Raw genomic sequence first — 19,440 nt, forward strand, 5'->3', positions numbered from 1 at the left:
ACTGAAGATCAAACAGGTGACGACAATGTTCCACCAACTCAAGTGGCACACACAATAGCTTAACTTTGATATATACACGTCATCCAGTGCTGGATTTCATTCTCGTGTTTGACAATCAGTATCTTGATCTCGAAAGGACTTTTGATTTGTCCAGTCTGCAGCTAAAGCCAGGATTTTACCCTGAAAACTTCATTACAATCATGTACCGGTATAAATCATGGATCGGGATTTTTATCATATCTTTCAGTATCTTCTCGTATCTTTCCGTATTTTTTTCAATAAGGGTACTGAGCTAACATAGTATTTTTTTGAGTCCAGGATTAATCCTGTATCAATTCCCCTGGATATTAGCATGATTATAATCCTGGACCGCAACACCTGCCTTAGGATTACATGTATAACGTAATATAATTCTGGACTCCATTTCCCGCCAAAAAAAACGTTCCGGCTGGAATTCTTTTTATTACAACTCACCATTCAAGAAGTCTTCAAAAAGACACTTTGACGACAACATCATAACCAATGTACTGCTTATTGTCGCAGTCCACCTCCCATGCCACCGAAACCGCCGCTCCAGCCTTTTCCGCTTCCGTAGTGTTTGCCTTTCGAGCCGGAAGTCCACGCTATGGTGGACGAGTTGTCATAAGACCACAAGTCTACACTGCTAGTGGTCGCAGTGGATCCGGTCGAAGTCCACAAATTACCGCCAGTAGTTGACGTTTTGGTTGTAGCCGAAGGCGTTGTGGCCGTAGCCGACGATGTCGCAGAGGTCACATCGGGCGTACTGGGGGACACAGTCGTGGACGTCCCCGCTTCGTTAGCGGTGGTGGATGATGTCGATGCTGTAGTCGAGGCGAACGAGTTGTCCCCGCTCACCGGTCCCGTGAGGGAAACGCAGTCCTTGTAGACTTGCCACACCATGTCACTGTCCACACCCTGGAAGGCCAACCAGTAGAACCTCAACATGCAACCACTCGTCGAGCACAACGAGTAGTCCACGGGTGTGAACACTGACTTGGTGTCCTGGGCGCCGTCCCCGTATGCAGTCGTCATGGGACAGCACCATGGTGTCATCCAGCCAGATCTCAAAGGGAACAATGCCCACGGGAGAAGGTCGCGTCACCCGTGGTAGGTGGGTCCTTTGCAGTCGCGTCCGGGTCGGTATAACCACAGTCAGCACCGTACAGATCCGTGTCGCTGTCGAGCAGCGTTCGGATGTCGCTGTAGCCGTTCGACGATTTTAACGTCGTGTAGAGCGAAGTGAGGCAATCGCTATCGTCGCTGCTGCAGCTGTCTCAGTCGCCCGACCACTGCGGCTCGATCTGCATGATCCAGGCCGAGGTGACCGAGTTCGTGAACTCGGCCAAAGGGATGTACATGTAGCCGTGTGCGTTCGCATTATGGACGACGACAGCTAAGGCGAAGACTGCGGAGAAGATCGTGTTGCTAGACACCATGGAAGACGACAAGCTAAGACGCTCGAACTCAAGACGTCGAGGAAAATTCACAAATGAGGATATAGTCAAGCCTTCCCAGTAACTCCCAGACGGCATCACTTTGATACCTAGTTTACAGCATTACAGCACGCCCCGATTATCTTTACCAAGATGGACATGGAGTGCGATGCCGATCACTGAGAAATCCTCAAAACTAAGTGAGTTTTGACTCTTTGAATCTCGTTCGATGGAGACCGCCGAACAGTGCAGACGTAGATACCAAGGATCTATGAGATGGTCACTTTTATTGAAGCCGTGATCGCATTCCCACATCTGCTTGCCTCAGGGTTTTACATGTAGTTAACTACTACTACTACTACTTCGAAGTAGTAGTACCCTGCATGAGTCATGAAGCGTGACCCACTGAAACGCCTTTACCGAAACGGCAATTGTATCCGTTGACCGGTGTTGGATCATTTTCATCACTGTCGCTATGGTAGAAAAAAAAACTCGCGCAACCATTTATTAGTCTTTGACAATAGCCTACTCCATCCGTTTCACTCTCTTGTTGCTCCGTGGGCTACCGCAGGTCCAGGACTCGTCTCTTCGATTCGACATCTTCAGCGGTTCTAAGTTCTCTCCATCCTCCTCTTCTTCCGGCTCAGCCTCACTGGGTCGCTTCTCGCCAGCTTTAGTCGGCATTTCTTCGGCTACTTTGGTCGGGTTCTTGTCAACGAGCCATTCGTGGTCGCAGACCTGGTCCGCTGTGGGTCTTTGGAGCGGATCAACACGAAGCATCCAGTCCAACAGCGCTCGCAGCTCACAAGGCAGTCGACTCTCCTGCCCCCAGACCCGGAAGAGGTCACGAACGGATCCACCAGGCGTCGATAATAGACGAAACCGAGCGTCTGCGCCGCTGGCTTTCTCGAACGGAGGGATTTTCGTCACCAGAATAAATAATATCACTCCAAGAGACCATATATCCGCTTGTAGTCCATTGTAGCAGCCTTCGGTCGTTGGGATCGCACTGGCATCCGGTCGACAAGGCGGACGCGAGAAAACTTCTGGAGCCATGTACAAAACTTTACCCACGCGGGTACCAAAGCAGCACGACCCAGTAGCACTTGCTAGTCCAAAATCTGCCAGTCGACAGCGCCGGGAGCTGTCCAAAAGCACATTTTCCAAAGACAAATCTCGATGCGCCACGTTCCGTGCGTGCAGGAATCGAACGGCACTCGCGATCTGACCGAACCATGACCGCGCCACATCCAGCGACACATCATTGGGGCTGCCGACATGAGCGAATAAATCTCCATACGGACAGTAGTCAAACAGCAGACACCGTGTGTTTGTGGTGCAGTCCACAAAGTCGTGATGAAGAGTCAGCAAGTGCCGACTGCCTAATTGCGACGCTGCCATCACGGTTTTGTCATCCACGCCGTTGTTCCATACAGGACTCACACTCCAGCTGGACACGTCGCTCTCGTTGCGTTCCTCTGTAGACTCCTCGTTACTCGAGTACACAAAGTTGCTTCCGAGCGTGCGTAAGATCTGCAGCTCCGTTTCTCCGTCTTCTTGGACGTACGGACCGGTCACAGCACGATGCGCACGCATGTGCGGCAGGCTCATGACTTTGAGCGCGTAGTACCGACCGGAGCTACGATGGCGAACCAGCAGCACGCGGCCGTAGATAGCACTGGCTAGAGGTCGAACGAGACTGAGTGAGTCCATGTCAGCGATCCGACGCAGCGTAGACTGAGAAGTGAGGGGTATTCCGAGTCACTCGGGTGCGTCGGCTGGAGATCCCGGAAATAAACATCAAAGACAGCCTCTATGTTGACTCGCTTGCACCTTAGGAGAAGCTTGTAGAAATAGGTACCGGTACGCGTACTGCTATGATAGCCGAGCTCCAAAGCTCCGTGATGACCTCCCTCTCCGTCTTATTACTAGTAATATCACGCTGGACAATGCTGACACATGTACAACCACGAACTGGTCCCATCACGAGAGCGCCACTTACGCCAATCAGACTCTGTATTTTCACCATCGATTATGCGGCCACGAGACCTCTTGACTCTGACAGCCACTGGAACTATAATATGACCCGTTCCAACGGTGACCGTATCGGCTACGAAGTGGTACAGCCCGTGAGGTTCCCACAGTGTCCGCTTTTGTCCGGAGCGGTGCGCAACGACGTGATGCATGCTGCGATCTTCAAGCAACAGGAGCCGGGCATCGTGGACGTCTACATCCCTACGTACGTGGAAAGCCAGAGTACGCTTCTTGATAAAGTAGTCACAAGTGTCACGTGGAAAGCGACACTGGCATTCTGGGACGCCCTGCAGCTCGCCGAAATGAAGAAGTTGCTGTGGAGCATCGCCAACTGCCGCATGGAGCGTCAGAAACGCCAACAGTCGACATCGTCTGCCTGCAAACGCTGCTCAGAACCGCCAAGTATGTTAAAGCGATTGGGCGGTATTGGCCACAACGACAAAGATTCTTGCGTTTTGTGTGAGGTTTCAATGTGCTCCGAGTGCAGAGTGGAGCGGACCCTCAAGGTCCCAGACGAAAACAGCGGAAGGCTGAAAGACCAAAGTGTCGGTGTGTGTCTGCCCTGCGTGATGTTCGTACGACAGCTTTGCCCCACAGACATCGCCCTGTTTAACCGCAAGCAGCGCAGGCCAACAACGATTATCTGAGCTTCAACGTTTGAGTTTACGAGCTCCCCACGTCGCTTTCCATTGCCTTATTGAGCATACCCATATTTTGGTGCGTTACCGGTGTGCTCGTGGTTTCTATGAAAGGTGAATAAATAAATAATACCGTACGTTCACATTGCTTCACTCGCCGTATGGCCCGATACGATGACAATTCGGGCTACTCGAATGGAACAAGGCCACCGGAGTTGCCGCCAGTGTCGAATTAAGCTCATGTGAAAGCAGACCGCATCGAGATGGACACACCGACAGATGACGTTACCTAGGTAGCCTGAAGGACGGATACATCGTTATTTTTTAGCATTCGGAGCGACGTTGATGGCGCCGAGCGCCAAGAGGAGATGACTGGGGTGCGTGCCCCAGTGGACCGACAGAAGTAAAGCCGAGCTGTACGTGTAGCTTTCTAAGTTGCTAACTATATCGCATAGCGCACGCCAAAGTGACCCCCCCCCCCCAGCGTATCGACATCGATATCGAAGCGAATACTGTGTAGATCTTAGCGAATCAAAAACCAATTGATTCGTCTAGTGATGCCGGATTAGCACACACTTGTTTCACTGTAGTCGGGATCTTGTGGAAGACAGGAGACCTAAATCAAATTTCGGTGACCGATCCAACAATATCACTTCGATTCGTGCTATGCACGTATTGATTGGACCCGTATTTTTACGAACAAGGAAATGCAGCCAACACTGACCACAACACGTATTAATAATATCCTACCAGTATCCGCGTTTGGTGTCAGGTATTTCCTCCTACTCGCTATTGCCTCTATTAAATAACTTTTAAATCTCATTTCGAAAGGTGTAGTTGACTACATGTACAGTACTACCGGTACATGTTCACCCTATTTGATAAACTTCATGACCCAAAAATCTTAACGAACAATAATGGATTGAATGTTAAAATTGTCTTTGGTTTAATATTTTTCGGTAAGCTACCCGTACTTTACATTGTATCAATAGAACGGGCTCGCCATCATCATGCGCGTCCTGTCTCCGTCTCCGTCGGCACTTGACTGATTCATTTTCTGCAGGCAGTGGGCTTTTAGTCCTTGGTCTCACAAAACACTCCAGCCGATTTGGACACGCAAGAACTTCCACCTGTTGATGGTTTCTCGGCACGATCGCGCGTTCCAACTGCTCGATCGCACGCTGCGGAGCTATGACGAGCGAGACGGCCAGACACAGGAAGGCCGGGCATCCGCTCGTCGTCACCATTCCAAACTGGACAACACACGCTGGAAGCTGCTCAAGACCCAGGCAGATGCATCTCTCTACACAGAACGCAGCTCCTGCACACTGCAAGACTATAACCTCCTCGGTGGCGACTGGAAAAATCCTGTGGTGTTTCAAATGGTAGGGACGATTCAAGGCGACCTCGATGAAGTGATGCTCGGTATCGAAACCCCCGACACGACCAGCTTCAGGGTACGAACTGAGCTGTTCACAAAGCAGCCCGTAGACTGCGTCGTCCTGGATAAGTTAATGGGCCCAACCGAAGGTGACTTGTTCCGATTTCTTGGCATCATGTGGACGATGTACGAGTACAGTTGGCCGATCAGGACAATGGTCAAGCCACGCGACTTTGTCACGCTAACCGCGACCGGCACGATGACTCGAGCAAGTGGTGACCGTATTGGATATGAAGTGGTGGTACCAGCAAGACTACAGCAGTGTCCTCCACTGCCTGGTGGGGTCCTCCGCGGCAAAGTCATGTACGCTGTGATATTCAAGCAACAGGAGCCAGGCATCTTGGACGTCTACCTGCACACGTACGTCGAGACACAGGGCCTCCTTATTGATAAGTTGATTGTGTCTGTCACGTGGAGGGCAAACTTGGGGTACTGGAATGCCGACAAACTCACCGAAATGAAGAAGCTACAGTGGTGTATCGCCAATTGCCGCTCCGAGCGTCAGAAGGAGCAGCAGCGAGCATCGTCGTCAGCTTTGAGCCTGTGCAAGCAATGTTTCGATACATGTAGACGGAAGAGACATGCCGATAAAAATCTTAATGGAAAGGACTCGTGCGTTCTGTGTGCGTCGCCGACGTGCTACACGTGCCGCGTGGAGAAAACACTTAAAGAGATTGACGAGATCACCGGGAGGCTGACGGACCTACCGGTCGTGGTGTGTCAGCCCTGTTTGCTGTTTGCGCAGAAACTCTCCCCCGCAGACATCGCGAGGCTAAACTACAAGCAACGGCGACGACGGCAACGCGCATCGAACTTCGAATGATCCTACCGCCGTTGGTTAGCGCCACGTTATCGGAGACCGTGTTTGAAGTCCTTTCGATAGTAGTCCCCACCATGTTGAAGTTAGCTGGACGCCGTGGACGGAGACCTGGTCGACCGGGAGTATGGCAGCTCTACATTTTCTCGATACCGGCCAAGCGATCTCCAAGCTGTCTGCCATGAAGCGATCGCTGTTGGCTGGTCTCGCCCTCGGTTTCTTGCTCAATGCCGACGGAACTACAGGGACGGAAAGTGCCGGTGACACGGAGATCGCCACAGCCATCGGATCGACTTGCGGTACACAGCTAAAGAACATCTTCTATCATGGCTTCAATCTACAGACGTCGACGGTAAGCAACGCGGCAGCGTGTTGCGATCTCTGCGCTTCATACAACGGGTGCGTACTGTACACGTACTTCCAATCGTCCAGCACAGGCCAGAGCCTCTGCTATCTGAAGAGCGGAGCGGGGGAAAATACCAACTACGCCGACAGTTCCAGCGCGACGGCCGTGTCGGTCTTCATGGTATCAGCTACCGGCACACCAACCCCGACGACAACGAACGCGCCGTCACCTACGACTGCGACTCCGTCTGCATGCTATGAGCAGCTTGACGGCGTGTTTTACAATGACAACACGATCTTCGAGCTCTCCACTGACTCAGCTGATGAGTGCTGCCGATACTGCTCGCAACTAGCGAGCGAAGGCTGCGTGCTTTACACGCTTTACGTATCGAAGAGCGAAAATGTGAAGCGTTGTCTGTTGAAGAGCGCGGCGGGCACAGCCACGAACTACACAAATTCGGACGACCTCACGATAGTATCGGTCTTCCTGCCTGCATCAGCGACGCCCTCGCCCACACCTACGGGCGAGTGCACGGCTGAGGGTCAGTACTGCGGCAATGCACAAGGAACGACGTGCTGCGAGTCACACAGCTATTGTCAGCCTTGGAACAGCCATTACTATCAGTGCATCGGGCTTCCCGACGGCTGTGGCAACCTAGAGACGGACATTGACTAGTACGGCAATGACCTGAGCAGCGCCTTGACGCTGTACCCATGGCTGTGCTGCTCACTTTGCCAAGAAACTCAAGGTTGCAACGCTTACACATTTGTCAACCTGGATCCGGCAGGACCTACGTGCTACATGAAGACAAGCAGCGCCGGACGCGCCGCTAATGTCGGTGCGTTGTCCGGCGTGCCGTTAAACAAGATGACGTGACGGGCGCTCTACAGCAACAGACTCGACTTGAAGACACGTCTTATAATCAACAGCGTACATGCAATAACTCAATGTCAAAAGCGGCTACATGTACTTTATCCTTTGATGTTTTTCGCCGTGAACGTGCTCGTTGCCGAACCAGATCTGCCAGATCATGCGCGCGCGCTTAATTGATTCACGGCTTCAAGCATCCACGAGTCAGTTTTCCATGTTTACGTTTTAGGATGGTTGACACAGAGCACCCCATCGTGCCATATTCTCTCAATCGAGCGCCCGGACCAATCAAGTGAGCACTTGTGTCAGGTTCGTACGTCCGTTTGGCCTGTCTAAATCTATACACATGGGTCCAAGCATCGCTGGCGTTGATACACTTCCAGCTGCCGAGCTGGCGCTCTATTGCATGACCTGCTTCTGTTGGTCTCCACAATAGAATCCGACAGCTCAACAGAAGAATCGTCAATGGGCTCGAAAGGAATCTCGTTCCAGGAGCTCAAGCTCACGGTGGACGAGGAGCAGAACTGCCGTGATCGGTCATTCCAGCTGCTGGACAGAACACTTCGCAGCTATGACGAGCGGGACGGTCAGGAAGACAGTGGCCGACCGTCTGCCCCGTTGCATCACTCCAACCTTGACAGCACGCGTTGGAAACAGCTCAAGACTCAAGAGAACGCGTCGCTCTACATCGAACGCAGCAACAGTGTGCACCGAGACGACAATATCCTCGGCGGTGACTGGATCAACCCGATGGTGTTCTTAATGGCAGGGACCATACGTGGAGAGCTGGACGAAGTGATGCTCGGCGTGGAGACTCCTATCGTAGCCAGTCTACGAGACCGAAAGGAAGTACTCGCCATGCAGCCAGTAGATTGCGCCGTCTTAGCCGAACTAGCGGCCCCCACAGAATCAGATCCATTTCAATACCTTGGCATCCAGTGGATGGCGTTCCGACACGGTTGGCCACTCAAAGCGGTGTCGTCACCTCGGGACTTTGTAGCATTAGCATCCAAAGGTACCATGACACGTGCGAACGGCGACCGTATCGGCTACCAAGTCGTACAGCCAGCTAAACTCCCTCAATGTCCTCCACTACCGGGATCGATGCGTACCAAGCTCATGTATGCGGCCATCTTTAAGCAACAGGAGCCTGGACTGGTCGATGTCTTTGTACAAACCTATATCGAGACCATGAGCGCCCTACTGAACAAAGTGGTCGTGTCAGCGACGTGGAAATCTACAATGGATTTGTGGAGTGCGCCCCGACTGGCCGAGATGAAGAAAATGCAGTGGTGTCTCGCCAACTGCAAGGCGCAACGTCGACAACTCCAACGGCAGGCGTCTCCGTCCGCGAAAAACGTGTGCAAGCAATGTTTGGAGAAACGCAAGATGCGTGGTAGCGACATTGAGGACAAGACCGCTTGCGTCCTATGCATTTCGCCGACGTGTTCGAATTGCCGCGTCGAGAGATCACTAGAGGCAATTGATGAACGAAAGCTCAGGCTGATACAACACTCAGTCATCGTCTGTCGGGCTTGCATGGTGTTCGTACAGCACATGCGACCGGTGGATATTGTAAGGCAGACGCTGAAGCCATGATACGTGTATTGGTGTACTTAAAACTTTAAGAGCATTGTAATGCTTTTACGGATATTATCCAATTATTGAAAATTACGTTCCCATTTTCGTTTAACTTTTTTTAGATAAACATTTTCTCAGGACCAGCTTTTTGTTCTGGGATAGAGTTTTCTGTTATTATCACGATAAAACGTCACCAACATGTCATGTTGGACTCACAGCTTACAACACGGGGATAGATGACTGGATTTCCGCATTACGTCGCATGGTTTCCGATGCTCTTTGCACTTGGCCGACACCAAGGTCCGACAATGCGTTGATCATTGAGCAGATCCGACACTGAAATTGACGGATACCGTCCAGGCGAAATCATTGGTAAAGCCCATCCACTTCCGACGGCGGAATGATTCTTCTTCTCAGTTTTGGTTTCGTTGATTCGGTGCGCCTCCCGTTGCTTCTGGTTGTCTAAGGCGATGTCAGCAGGTTCTTGATGTTGTACGAACAACATGCACACGCGACAAACTGCAATGTGTAAATCCAAGTTGCCGCTCTCGTCCGGTTCTTTGATTGTTCGCTTCACTCTGCAGCTTGAGCATATTTGAACCATACAAAGTGCGCATGTGTTGTGATCACTAAGGTGGGTACTGCGACGCCGCGTGGTCGGACTTCTCTTGCTCGGGCAGTTCTCGCAGTGCTTCGATTTGATACAATTGTCTTCACCCGATTTAATGTCGGAAGTCGCCTCTTGTTGCCATGGCAGCACGTTTTTTTGCTTTAAGCACCACTGTAATTTCTTGGCCTCCGACAAACTCGGTGCGTTCCAGAACCTTAGCACAGATTCCCATACTTGAGATATAACAAGCTTATCGTATAAATGGCTGCGCGTTTCAATGTGCATCTGGACGAACACGTCGACGTCTCCATCGTCTCGCTGAGTGTAGATGACGCCGTACATGACCTTGCCCCTCACTGTCGGTTTTGAAAGTCGAGGACACTGCGGTAGATCGATGGACTGCACGACCTCATACCCGATGAGATCACCGTTGGTATGCAGCATGACACCGGTCGCAGACACGACAACAAAGTCGCGACGCTGCGTCACCAGGTTCAGTGGCCAACTCCGTTGTCCCTCCAGCCACGTTATACCCATGAACTGGAATGGATCCGCTTCGGTAGGACCCGCGAGTTGCGCTAAGACAGCACCTTCCACCGGGTGCTTAAAAAGTGTCTCGGACCGAAGTTGAATAGCAGCAAAGTCTGGCGTCTCCAACCCGAACATGATCTCGTCAAGAGTGTCGTGAATGGTTCCCACGGCGAGTAAGGTGCAGTTGCCAAATGGCGAGTGGAAGTCGCGCCACGGACCGTCCGTTCTTTCAGCATAAAGAGAGGCGTTCCCTTGGGTTTTAAGTTGCTTCCAGCGACTCCTGTCATGATCAGCGTGATGTCGCGGTGCGTTCAAGAGGCCATCAACACCCTCGTTTCGTTCGGCGTAGCTGCGAAGGGTACGATCCAATAGTTGGCAGGTGAGATCTTGGCATGCTTGCTGTTGCTTTCCGGTCAGATGGAGCTGCTCGAACGGAACACTGTTGTTGCGACCGCCAAAAGTCATTATAGTGGTGTTAGGAGTTGCACTCAAGTGGGTAAAATGAGGAGTGTGGAGACCCTGGCGCAGCTTAACCACGAGCTCAGCCCTTCCACCGTGTTCGGATTTCTCGAGCGTGCGCACCGAAGTTGACTCGTCTGAGTTTATTATCGCAATTCTGTATCGCGTTGGCACGTGACCGGGCCACCGAAAAGTACTCCGAGCTACTGGCATAACAGCAGTACATGTATACTGTACAGTACATGTACAGTAATACATACAATTGCAGCCTGCACCTGCACGTTGCAGTGCCCCTGCACAACATACATGACCTGTCTGTTCTGCATTCGTAGCCACGCGAGGAAAGTGCCGGCGATATCGAGCTACTGTACTCAATTTGGAGAATACATGTAAGAGCAGCAGGTCGCAGGAGACAAATCTCGTTCGATGCGCGCAGGTGTCGACAGTCGTGCGCGAGCAAAGTCACTCCACAACAAGTCGCCGAGGCCGTACGCGAAGTTTTAAATGCATAAGCAAACGCAACTTCAACGCTTGCGTGGCCGAAGAATTACTACTTCTCGGAAATTGTTTCTATCTTTATTGTTTCCAAAACAGTTTTTCTAAGTGATATTTATTAATAACCATTCACTTTAGTAATGTCACGTGATACTTTATTTTTTTTAAAGAGAATCACGTTCCTTTAGGGATGGATAAAAAGGCATTAATATTGCTAAGCTTTTAGTAAAACCCCACGTCCTTGGAGCAATATTTTATACATGTAGCTTCAAGTTCCGTGCAAAAAAGATTGTGCCCACTTCTGTTCAATACTACTAATAGTACTAATAGTAACTTAATGACTTTATTGAGCTCCCAAAGCGGCACTACCGGTAGTAAGCCATATTGACTTGCGTATCTTCACCACCCGCTATATTAGTCGCCCACGACTAAGATCATCTTAGTAAGATGTACCCGATCATTTCATTGAGGAAGCGGGAGCTCTGTCTTTGCCGAAGCTTCTCCACTGAGTTTTGTGGCTATTAATAAAATTGCTGATTTAATCAGCCTGATTATGATCGGTGTCATTCGCTAGGACATTGTTGCCTTTCCAGTCGGGAAAGACGCAAGGTCCCTTGACGACACGGATTTGTAGCAGTTCTTTTGTGAAGTAAACCGCTAGAATAGCAATACAGGGGTCTCGCTCTCGTTCCTACAGGTTTTATACCATATTAATTATTAAACCTTTTCGTTGTTATAGAGTCGATGACTCATGACAGGGTGATAGTAGCGAAAAAGGGCTAACTCTTCTAAAGAGTAGAGCTTCCAAGTGTTAATAATACTAATTATTTTATTTGGTAGCGGCAATTTGAAAGAATCAAAAACTAATATCTCTGACATTTAATTGTATGTGATTATACAAGACCTCACTATAAGTACTGAGGCAGTTGGAACGAAGTGACGTTCACTCTTCTAATTTTGAAAATAAAATTTCCCGCCCACAACCAAGAACCCACTCTTCGGCGCATCATGTACTGCATGTGCTCAGCGAAGAACCCGTCCTACGTTTGCGCTGACACAATGCGCCGTGTCTCGCTCCCCCAGCGTATGCGCCTCACGTAGCTGCAGCAGCTCATGTCTGCCGCCAACACGCCAAGTGTGCTGCGTGGAGCCACCGTAAGCTCGCTGTCTGGGCCCAGTCCGCGTCCGGGCTACCTGTAACGGTGTACGTAGCCCTAAGTGTACCCTGGTTACATGAAGTGTGACACTTCACACTTCAGGTGTATGACACGTCATACTCCGGGATATTTGGTCCAAGGTACCAAGGTCGTTCAAAGCCAACCATTGGTCAAACGACATTGCATTTCTATAGGTAACCTATAGTTTGTATTAAACCCAAACTTAACCTACCTATAAATATACTCAGTTTACAATCTACCTTATTTAGGTCACTTCGCTCTCTTTAACTAAAGAAGGGACCTGTGACTGCCGTTCACTGAGAGTTTGTATACTCTCGGAAGATAACTTCCTCTCGCGCAAGGTACTGTGTGACACCGTCACACTTGGTAGCACTAGTAGTCAATCCACGCCACCGCGGGTAGACTACCTGAACCTCTCCGAAGCTCGTTGCCATGGATAGGAACGACTTCTCCCATATGAACGACTCTCAGTTCGAGTCGGTTCGGAAGATGGCAGACATCTTCGGGATGAAGGTACAGAGCCTGGTGGTGTCAACACCGGCTGAGCAGCTCGAGCGCGTCAATGCATTCGACGCGTACGAGCAGGGCTTCATCGCGCATGTGCGGGAGAACCTGCAGGCTCCGGCGGCGGAAGCAAATCCGCCTCACCCGAAGCCAATACCGCTGACGGTTAAGCCGTATGAGGGAACGGAAGGCGACAACCTTCACTTCTGGGACCGAGAAGTAGAGCTCGCGATGGACGCGGCTCTGATCTCGACCGAGCAACTGCGTGTTGCTTTTGCACTCGCCAACCTTAGCGGCCGTGCTAAGAGTTGGGTGTACACACGGGAAGCAACATCCGCTGGATGCTTCATATCCTGGGCTCAGCTGTGCGAACAGCTCCGAGCCGCGTTCCTCCCGGCGAACTACGAGTACCGCCAGCGTTCGCGCTTCCTCTCGTGTAAACAAGGAAGGCGCGAACTGCACGAGTATGTGCAAGAGATACGGGAGCTCACGGCGTCCCTAGTGGGACACCCACTCAGCGAACACATCAAGATGAATGTGTTCATGGACGGCCTTCGAGTGGGCCCCGCACGCACTCAGCTGTTCCGGGTGCAGTCAAGCACTCTTGAAGAGGCGATTCAAGTGGCTCTTCAAGAAGGGTACAGCCATCGCCAGGCGCGTACGCCGGCCTCAGCATGGCCTGGGAGTTCTTTGTCGGCTCCCGGCCGAACAAGCCCCAACGGACCAGTTCCCATGGAACTCGGGTCCGCCGAACAGCGTGACATCCGCTGCTTCGGCTGCGGGATGATGGACCACTTCAAGCGCGACTGTCCTGCGGAAAGACTCCGCAGACAGTCCTTCCCCAAGCCCGTCCTCAAGGGTCGCTAGCAGAAGCCAGGATCCCGGGGACAGGGGAACGCTGGGATCCAGTAGGGGCGGGGCGCCCTACTGGGGAAGAACTAAGTCTTCGTGATGGGTGCGCGGGTGGCGCCTACCACGGGGACTTAGCCCCTGAGAGTCTTCACAGTCTCGAATCGGCGAAGAGCAGCGGCGGGTTGCTCGTAGTACACGGATGTGTACGGGGATACGATCATCCCTTTAGAATCTTGATCGATTCTGGGGCGTCGAAGAATTTCGCACGCCGCCAGACGGTTGCTCGCAACAGTAACAAGTTGTCCGATGCGTTGAGAGAGCGCAAGGGCAACGGGACGGTGTCAGTGCGACTGACCGACAAGAAGGTCGCCAACGTCCAAGTGGATCTGGCCGTCAAGTTTGAAGACTTTGACAACCTCGAACAGCTCACTGTTCTCGATATGGATCCATACGATATGATCCTGGGCATGCCCTGGCTTGAGAAGCACGAGCCCTGGATCGACTGGCGAGGCAAGGCAATCGGTGGTAGCCGCCCTGCGCAGTCCGACAGAGCATTGGTGAGTCAAGTTCCCACCTCTGTCAGGACCCGGGGCGCCCTCAAGGGCTGCCAGGGTACCAAAGCATCCGGCAGATGCTTAGGAGTCGTCGACGTATATGACGACTCCGAGGATGTTTTGATGGTGGCAGCGCCCAGAAGAGGCGCTGGCCAAGTGGGTAACTTAGGTCCACAGGCGGGAACATTAGTTCCGCACGACAGCTGCAGCTGTCACGAACACTGAGAACAGCGTGTTCAGAGGGGGTAACAGAGCTCCACTCACGGTCGCCCAGACCCTAACTGAAGAGGACGATGTCGGATACGCTTCCTGTGTGGGTAACACAGTGCCACACGCGGTCGCCCAGACCTTAACTGAAGAGGAAGGCGTCGAACACGCTTCCTGTGTGGGTACCACAGTACCACACGAGGCCACGAGTGCCTCGGATGTCGTAGCGCCGACATCCCTAGACGTGGGCAGCAAAGCCCGACGTCACGGTCGCCGTCGTCAACGACGCCGCCGCCGCCTCAAGTCGGATCCGAACTTCGTTACGATCGACGTTGCTTCAAGCGACTCGGAGTCCAGGGCCCGGGCTCCTCCGACAAGGCCGGTGGAAGAGTGTTATCACATCTTCGATGGCGAGACCGGTTTACCCGTCAAGGCATCTGGTGTCCACTTGGAACCGTTGCCAGAGGTTGCCGAGATACTGCACCTCGAGGAAATGACGACTGAGGCTTTCCTGACCAACCTCAAGGCTGGAGAGATTGCTGAGATGGTACTCATGAGAACTGAGACCACTCGGGAGGAGCTGAACTCCTCCTCTGTTTTGGACGAGAACGTCCTGGAAGACCTGAACAAGCAGCGTCAGACGCGCTTGGGTTCTGAGATTCTTAAGAACCCCAAGGATCCGGTGTATCCTTTGGTGAAGGAGTATGCGGACGTGGGGAACAAACACCCACCGACCCAACTCCCACCGGATCTAGGCGTACGGCACGATATTGATCTCGTGCCCGGCACAAAGTATTGTGTCACGAGGCAATGGCCTCTCCCGCGCGAACAGAGCGAGGTCATTGATGCCTTCTTCGCCGCGAAAGCGAAGGCAGGCATGGTGCGGGAGTCGAACTCCCCGCACTCGACGCCGACTTTCTGCGTTCGTAAGCCGAACGGAAAGTGGCGTCTGGCTCACGCTTATAACAAGCTGAACAACGCAACGGTGGCGGCCCAAACACCAATCCCGCAAAAGGATGTGTTGTTGAACAACATGGCCGGGAGCGTACTGTACAGTGCGCAGATTTTGGTAGACGGATACTATTAAATCCTGATGCGAGAGAGCGACATCCCGCTCACCGCGGTAAGCACTCCAAGCGGCATGCTTTGGGAGTGGCTCGTCATGCCGCAGGGCTTGTCTAACGCCCCGGCGACGCTCAATCGCCTGGTGACGCAATTGTTCCGCCCTTTGCGTACCTTCGTACAGACGTACTTCGACGACAAATTCGTTTATAGCCGTGCCGAAGGAGGCAAGACGGCCATGGAGGTGCACCTAGGACACCTCCGTCGAGTGTTGGACGTAATGCGAGCGAACAAGCTCTACGCCAACATCGACAAGTGCGTTTTCACGTCACCAGAGATTAAAGGTCTCGGTTGCTTCGTAAGCAACGTGGGCGTTCGGGCTGACCCAGACAAGGTCAAGGCCATAGCAGCATGGCCGACGCCCCGATCCCAGAAGGATCTTCGAAAGTGGTTGGGCTTGGCCAACTACCTTCACAAGTAAAGCGCAGGATACGCGGGATTCGCTAAGCCCTTGTCGGGCCTCCTTCAGAAAGACGTCGACTGGCGCTGGGAGTAGGAGCACCAGGGTGCCTTTGACAGCATCAAGGCCAGTCTCCAAGAGGTCCTTGTCCTGGCCCTGCCGGACGAGACGAAGCCGTTTAGCGTCGTCTGCGATGCCTCCGATTACGCCATCGGATGTGCATTACTGCAGGCCGACACGGCTGGACACGAACGAGTCGTCTCGTTCCAGTCCAGGCAGCTCTAAGCCGCCGAGCGGAACTACCCTGTCCACGACAAGGAGCTCCTGGCAATGAAATTTACCCTTGTGAAGTTTCGTGTTCACCTTCTGGGCTCTAGGCTCTTTGTGATCTACACAGACCACGCGTCCTTGAGGACGGCGACTAACTCGCCTCACCTCTCCCAAAGGATGGCGAGGTGGCCGTCCTTCTTCGCGGAACATAACTTCCGCGTCGAATACAAGCCGGGCAAGCTCAACGTGATTGCGGACGCCCTCTCTCGGCGTCCTGACTATGAGTTGGTCCACATCACGCGGGTGACAACGGATCGGTATGATTTGATACGCATGGCGTATCGGGACGATGAGGCTGTCGCGCCTATCGTCAAGTTCCTTATGGCCGGAACGAGCGCGAAGTCCGACTGGCTCTCGTCGCGACAGCGCTCACGGCTCCACCGATATGAGTTTAAAGAGGGTGTCCTCTATTACCGGGTGGAGCCCACTGATCCTCCACGGGTGGTCGTACCCAACGACGAGGATCTGAAGTTCGATATCCTCGCGGAGGCGCATGACGCGCCCTCCAGCGGCCACTTGGGCCGCGAGAAGAACTTTCTGTCGGTCTTCCAGTCCTTCTGGTGGGCCCACATGTACCAGTGCGTCGCCCGGGTACGTTAAGACATGCGAAACATGTCAGCGGGTCAAACCCGCAGGGCCACTCTTCGGCTCCACTACAGAGCCTGCCCGTACCGGCTGACTGTTGGAAGTCGATGAGTCTTGACTTCATCTTTGGGCTTCCCGCCGACGGACACGGCAACACCGGAATTTTGGTGTTCGTGTGTCGGCTGAGCAAGATGGTACATCTTGCTCCAGTTCCCGTCTCTGTTACGGGCGAACAAACCGCAAGGTTGTTCGTCGATGGCGTGTTCCGCTATCACGGTCTCCCGGAGACGATTGTCTCGGACCGAGACCCGCGGTTCACTGCTGCGTTTTGGAAAACGCTGTTCCCTTTACTGGGAACTCGTCTGCAGATGTCCACTGCGGACCATCCGCAGACATACGGCCAAACAGAACGTGTCAATCGAGTGCTCGAGGACACTTTGCGCAGTGTGTGCGCGACAGCACCACGTACGTGGTCGACGCAGCTTCCAGTTGTTGAGTTTGCGCTCAACAACGCGGTGCACCCGTCCACGGGGTTCACGCCGTTCTACTTGAACGGCTTCCGCCACCCCAGAGTGCCTCTCACTCTTCGAGGAGACACTGACTGCTCTATTCTAAGTGGGGGAGAGGCTCGGAAAGCCCTTTCCTCCCAGGTCTCGAATGTGAGACCAGTACGCTGCGGAAACAGGTGGAATCCTTTATGGATACCAAGCTGAGCATTGTCAGCAGGGTCCGCGATGCCATGGCAGCGGCCCAAGATAAACAAAAGGAGTACTCAGACAAACGTGGAAGAGGAAACTTAAGTATATTTGGGGTTGGGGACTTAGTGTTGCTAGACGCGAGGAATCTACCTCTTGACACTGTCAGCTCTGTCGGCAGCAACAAGCTGAAGCACCGCTTCATCGGACCTTTTGCAGTCCTGGCCAGACATGGTGCGTCGTACACCATCGACCTTCCAAAGTCAATGACGACGCACCCGACGTTCTATGTCGGACGTCTTAAGCGGTACTTTGACTCGCAGGGGGTTGCTGACTCGCAGACCCTCCTTGACCTAGCTCCTCGAAGCGAGGGCCGGTCACAGTACTTGTACATGCACACGAGAGATGCGAAGCTGGGGTGGGGGGGACGCCGCAGCGGTGTTGCTCTACTTGTTAATGCTGAGGCGCTGGATCTGGATAGCGTTGGACGAGGACGACGTAGTGTCTAGGCAGGAGTGTCAAGAGGAGTCTCTTGAGGAGAATGCAGAGGCGTTTGTAAAGACGCTGCTCTAGCTCTTCGTGTAACCAGACTTGTTGCGTCGGCTTTCAAAGCAGCTCGGCTACGTCTGTACCAGAATGGTAGAATGCTGTAGTGCGTCAAAGCGAAAATGGTTTGGCCGCTCCGACCATAGTTGTGCAGTTTTGATGTCATTTCTTGCAGCAGCGCACCAGTCTTGGTGGGTCAGAGAAGCGTGTGGTTGACAATTGTTGAACACGGTCGGAAACCCTAACGATAACGTAGCTGTTAGTACCGTTTAAGTATCGTTAGATACCAAACGTTGGGAAGCCTATAACCAACTATAAAGTAACATAATAATTGATGGATTAAGCCAATCACAATCCACAATAACTCTACTTCTGCAAAAAGCGTGTTATCAGAAGACGGCGTACTTCAATATCCACCAGACCCAGAGGTTCTGGGCTAGAACCAGCACCAGCCATGAACCGTTGTGCCGTAAGGTGTCTGGAATGACTTCCCGGGGAGTGTTTGTCCTTAATTTAGGACATAAGTCGTCAAATTTGATAGCATAGTCAAATAAACAAATTAATTTATTTAAAGTCGTCTATTCATAAATATATACATGAACATGTATGAGACAGCGTCAAACAAAATGATACTTACGAACCATTTAGAGCGAGATAAACGAGGCCAATTGATTTTCGCACCTATTAATAACCAGAGCTGTGACACTTGGTGCAAACATCCATCATAAAACTGTAAGCTACCCTTATTCAATTGCTTTTACAACAAGGGCTCTTAAATAACACTTGAATCTCAAAATTAAAAACATATTGAGCTCACAGCACTCCTAAATGTACATGTATCATCATTTCGAGGTCCCATAAATGGCGATAATTTTTTGGGCGACCACAACTTTTTCAGTTTTAAGCATTCTGTAGCTTAGAAGGGGCTTTAATCGCGATTCGTACTTAGGCTCGTATTTGGCTATCAGAATGTTATACTCAGAACTTGAGGCTTGCATTTTAGTCCGTCCCCTTTTTCAGGACAAATTTTGTTGGGGCGTGAAGGTAAGTGATACCGGCCCGGTAGCATTGGTAGCTAGTACTTCCGGAGCTGACGCCATTTCCCGCACTAAAGAAAGTGAACTCTGCTGAGATCGGCTTCTTAGTCCGCTGGTCAGCGAGTTGCCCTTGTCGCTGAACTGCGAACTATGG

At 52.1% G+C, this 19,440-nt stretch overlaps 4 protein-coding genes across 4 annotated transcripts; 2 read left to right on the forward strand and 2 right to left on the reverse strand.

The window, feature by feature from the left end:
• Nucleotides 1–1,979: 1,979 nt before the first annotated feature.
• Nucleotides 1,980–3,167, reverse strand: PITG_04922 (protein kinase; the record flags this gene model as incomplete). Its single annotated transcript, XM_002905578.1, has 1 exon — nucleotides 1,980–3,167. The coding sequence occupies one exon, from the start codon at nucleotides 3,165–3,167 to the stop codon at nucleotides 1,980–1,982; it is 1,188 nt and encodes a 395-aa protein (XP_002905624.1).
• Nucleotides 3,168–5,262: 2,095 nt separating this feature from the next.
• On the forward strand, nucleotides 5,263–7,606 carry PITG_04923 (uncharacterized protein; the record flags this gene model as incomplete). The annotated part of the gene is made up of 4 exons (XM_002905579.1): nucleotides 5,263–6,302; nucleotides 6,410–6,452; nucleotides 6,656–7,353; nucleotides 7,423–7,606. The coding sequence occupies 4 exons, from the start codon at nucleotides 5,263–5,265 to the stop codon at nucleotides 7,604–7,606; spliced, it is 1,965 nt and encodes a 654-aa protein (XP_002905625.1).
• A 459-nt stretch (nucleotides 7,607–8,065) lies between these two features.
• Nucleotides 8,066–9,199, forward strand: PITG_04924 (uncharacterized protein; the record flags this gene model as incomplete). The annotated part of the gene is made up of 1 exon (XM_002905580.1): nucleotides 8,066–9,199. One exon carries the CDS (start codon nucleotides 8,066–8,068, stop codon nucleotides 9,197–9,199), a length of 1,134 nt encoding a protein of 377 aa, XP_002905626.1.
• Nucleotides 9,200–9,754: 555 nt separating this feature from the next.
• On the reverse strand, nucleotides 9,755–10,787 carry PITG_04925 (uncharacterized protein; the record flags this gene model as incomplete). The annotated part of the gene is made up of 2 exons (XM_002905581.1): nucleotides 9,755–9,848; nucleotides 9,964–10,787. 2 exons carry the CDS (start codon nucleotides 10,785–10,787, stop codon nucleotides 9,755–9,757), a joined length of 918 nt encoding a protein of 305 aa, XP_002905627.1.
• Nucleotides 10,788–19,440: the final 8,653 nt, after the last annotated feature.

The sequence above is a fragment of the Phytophthora infestans genome, genomic scaffold (genome assembly GCF_000142945.1).
Source record: "Phytophthora infestans T30-4 supercont1.6 genomic scaffold, whole genome shotgun sequence".
Classification (NCBI taxonomy): domain Eukaryota; phylum Oomycota; class Peronosporomycetes; order Peronosporales; family Peronosporaceae; genus Phytophthora; species Phytophthora infestans.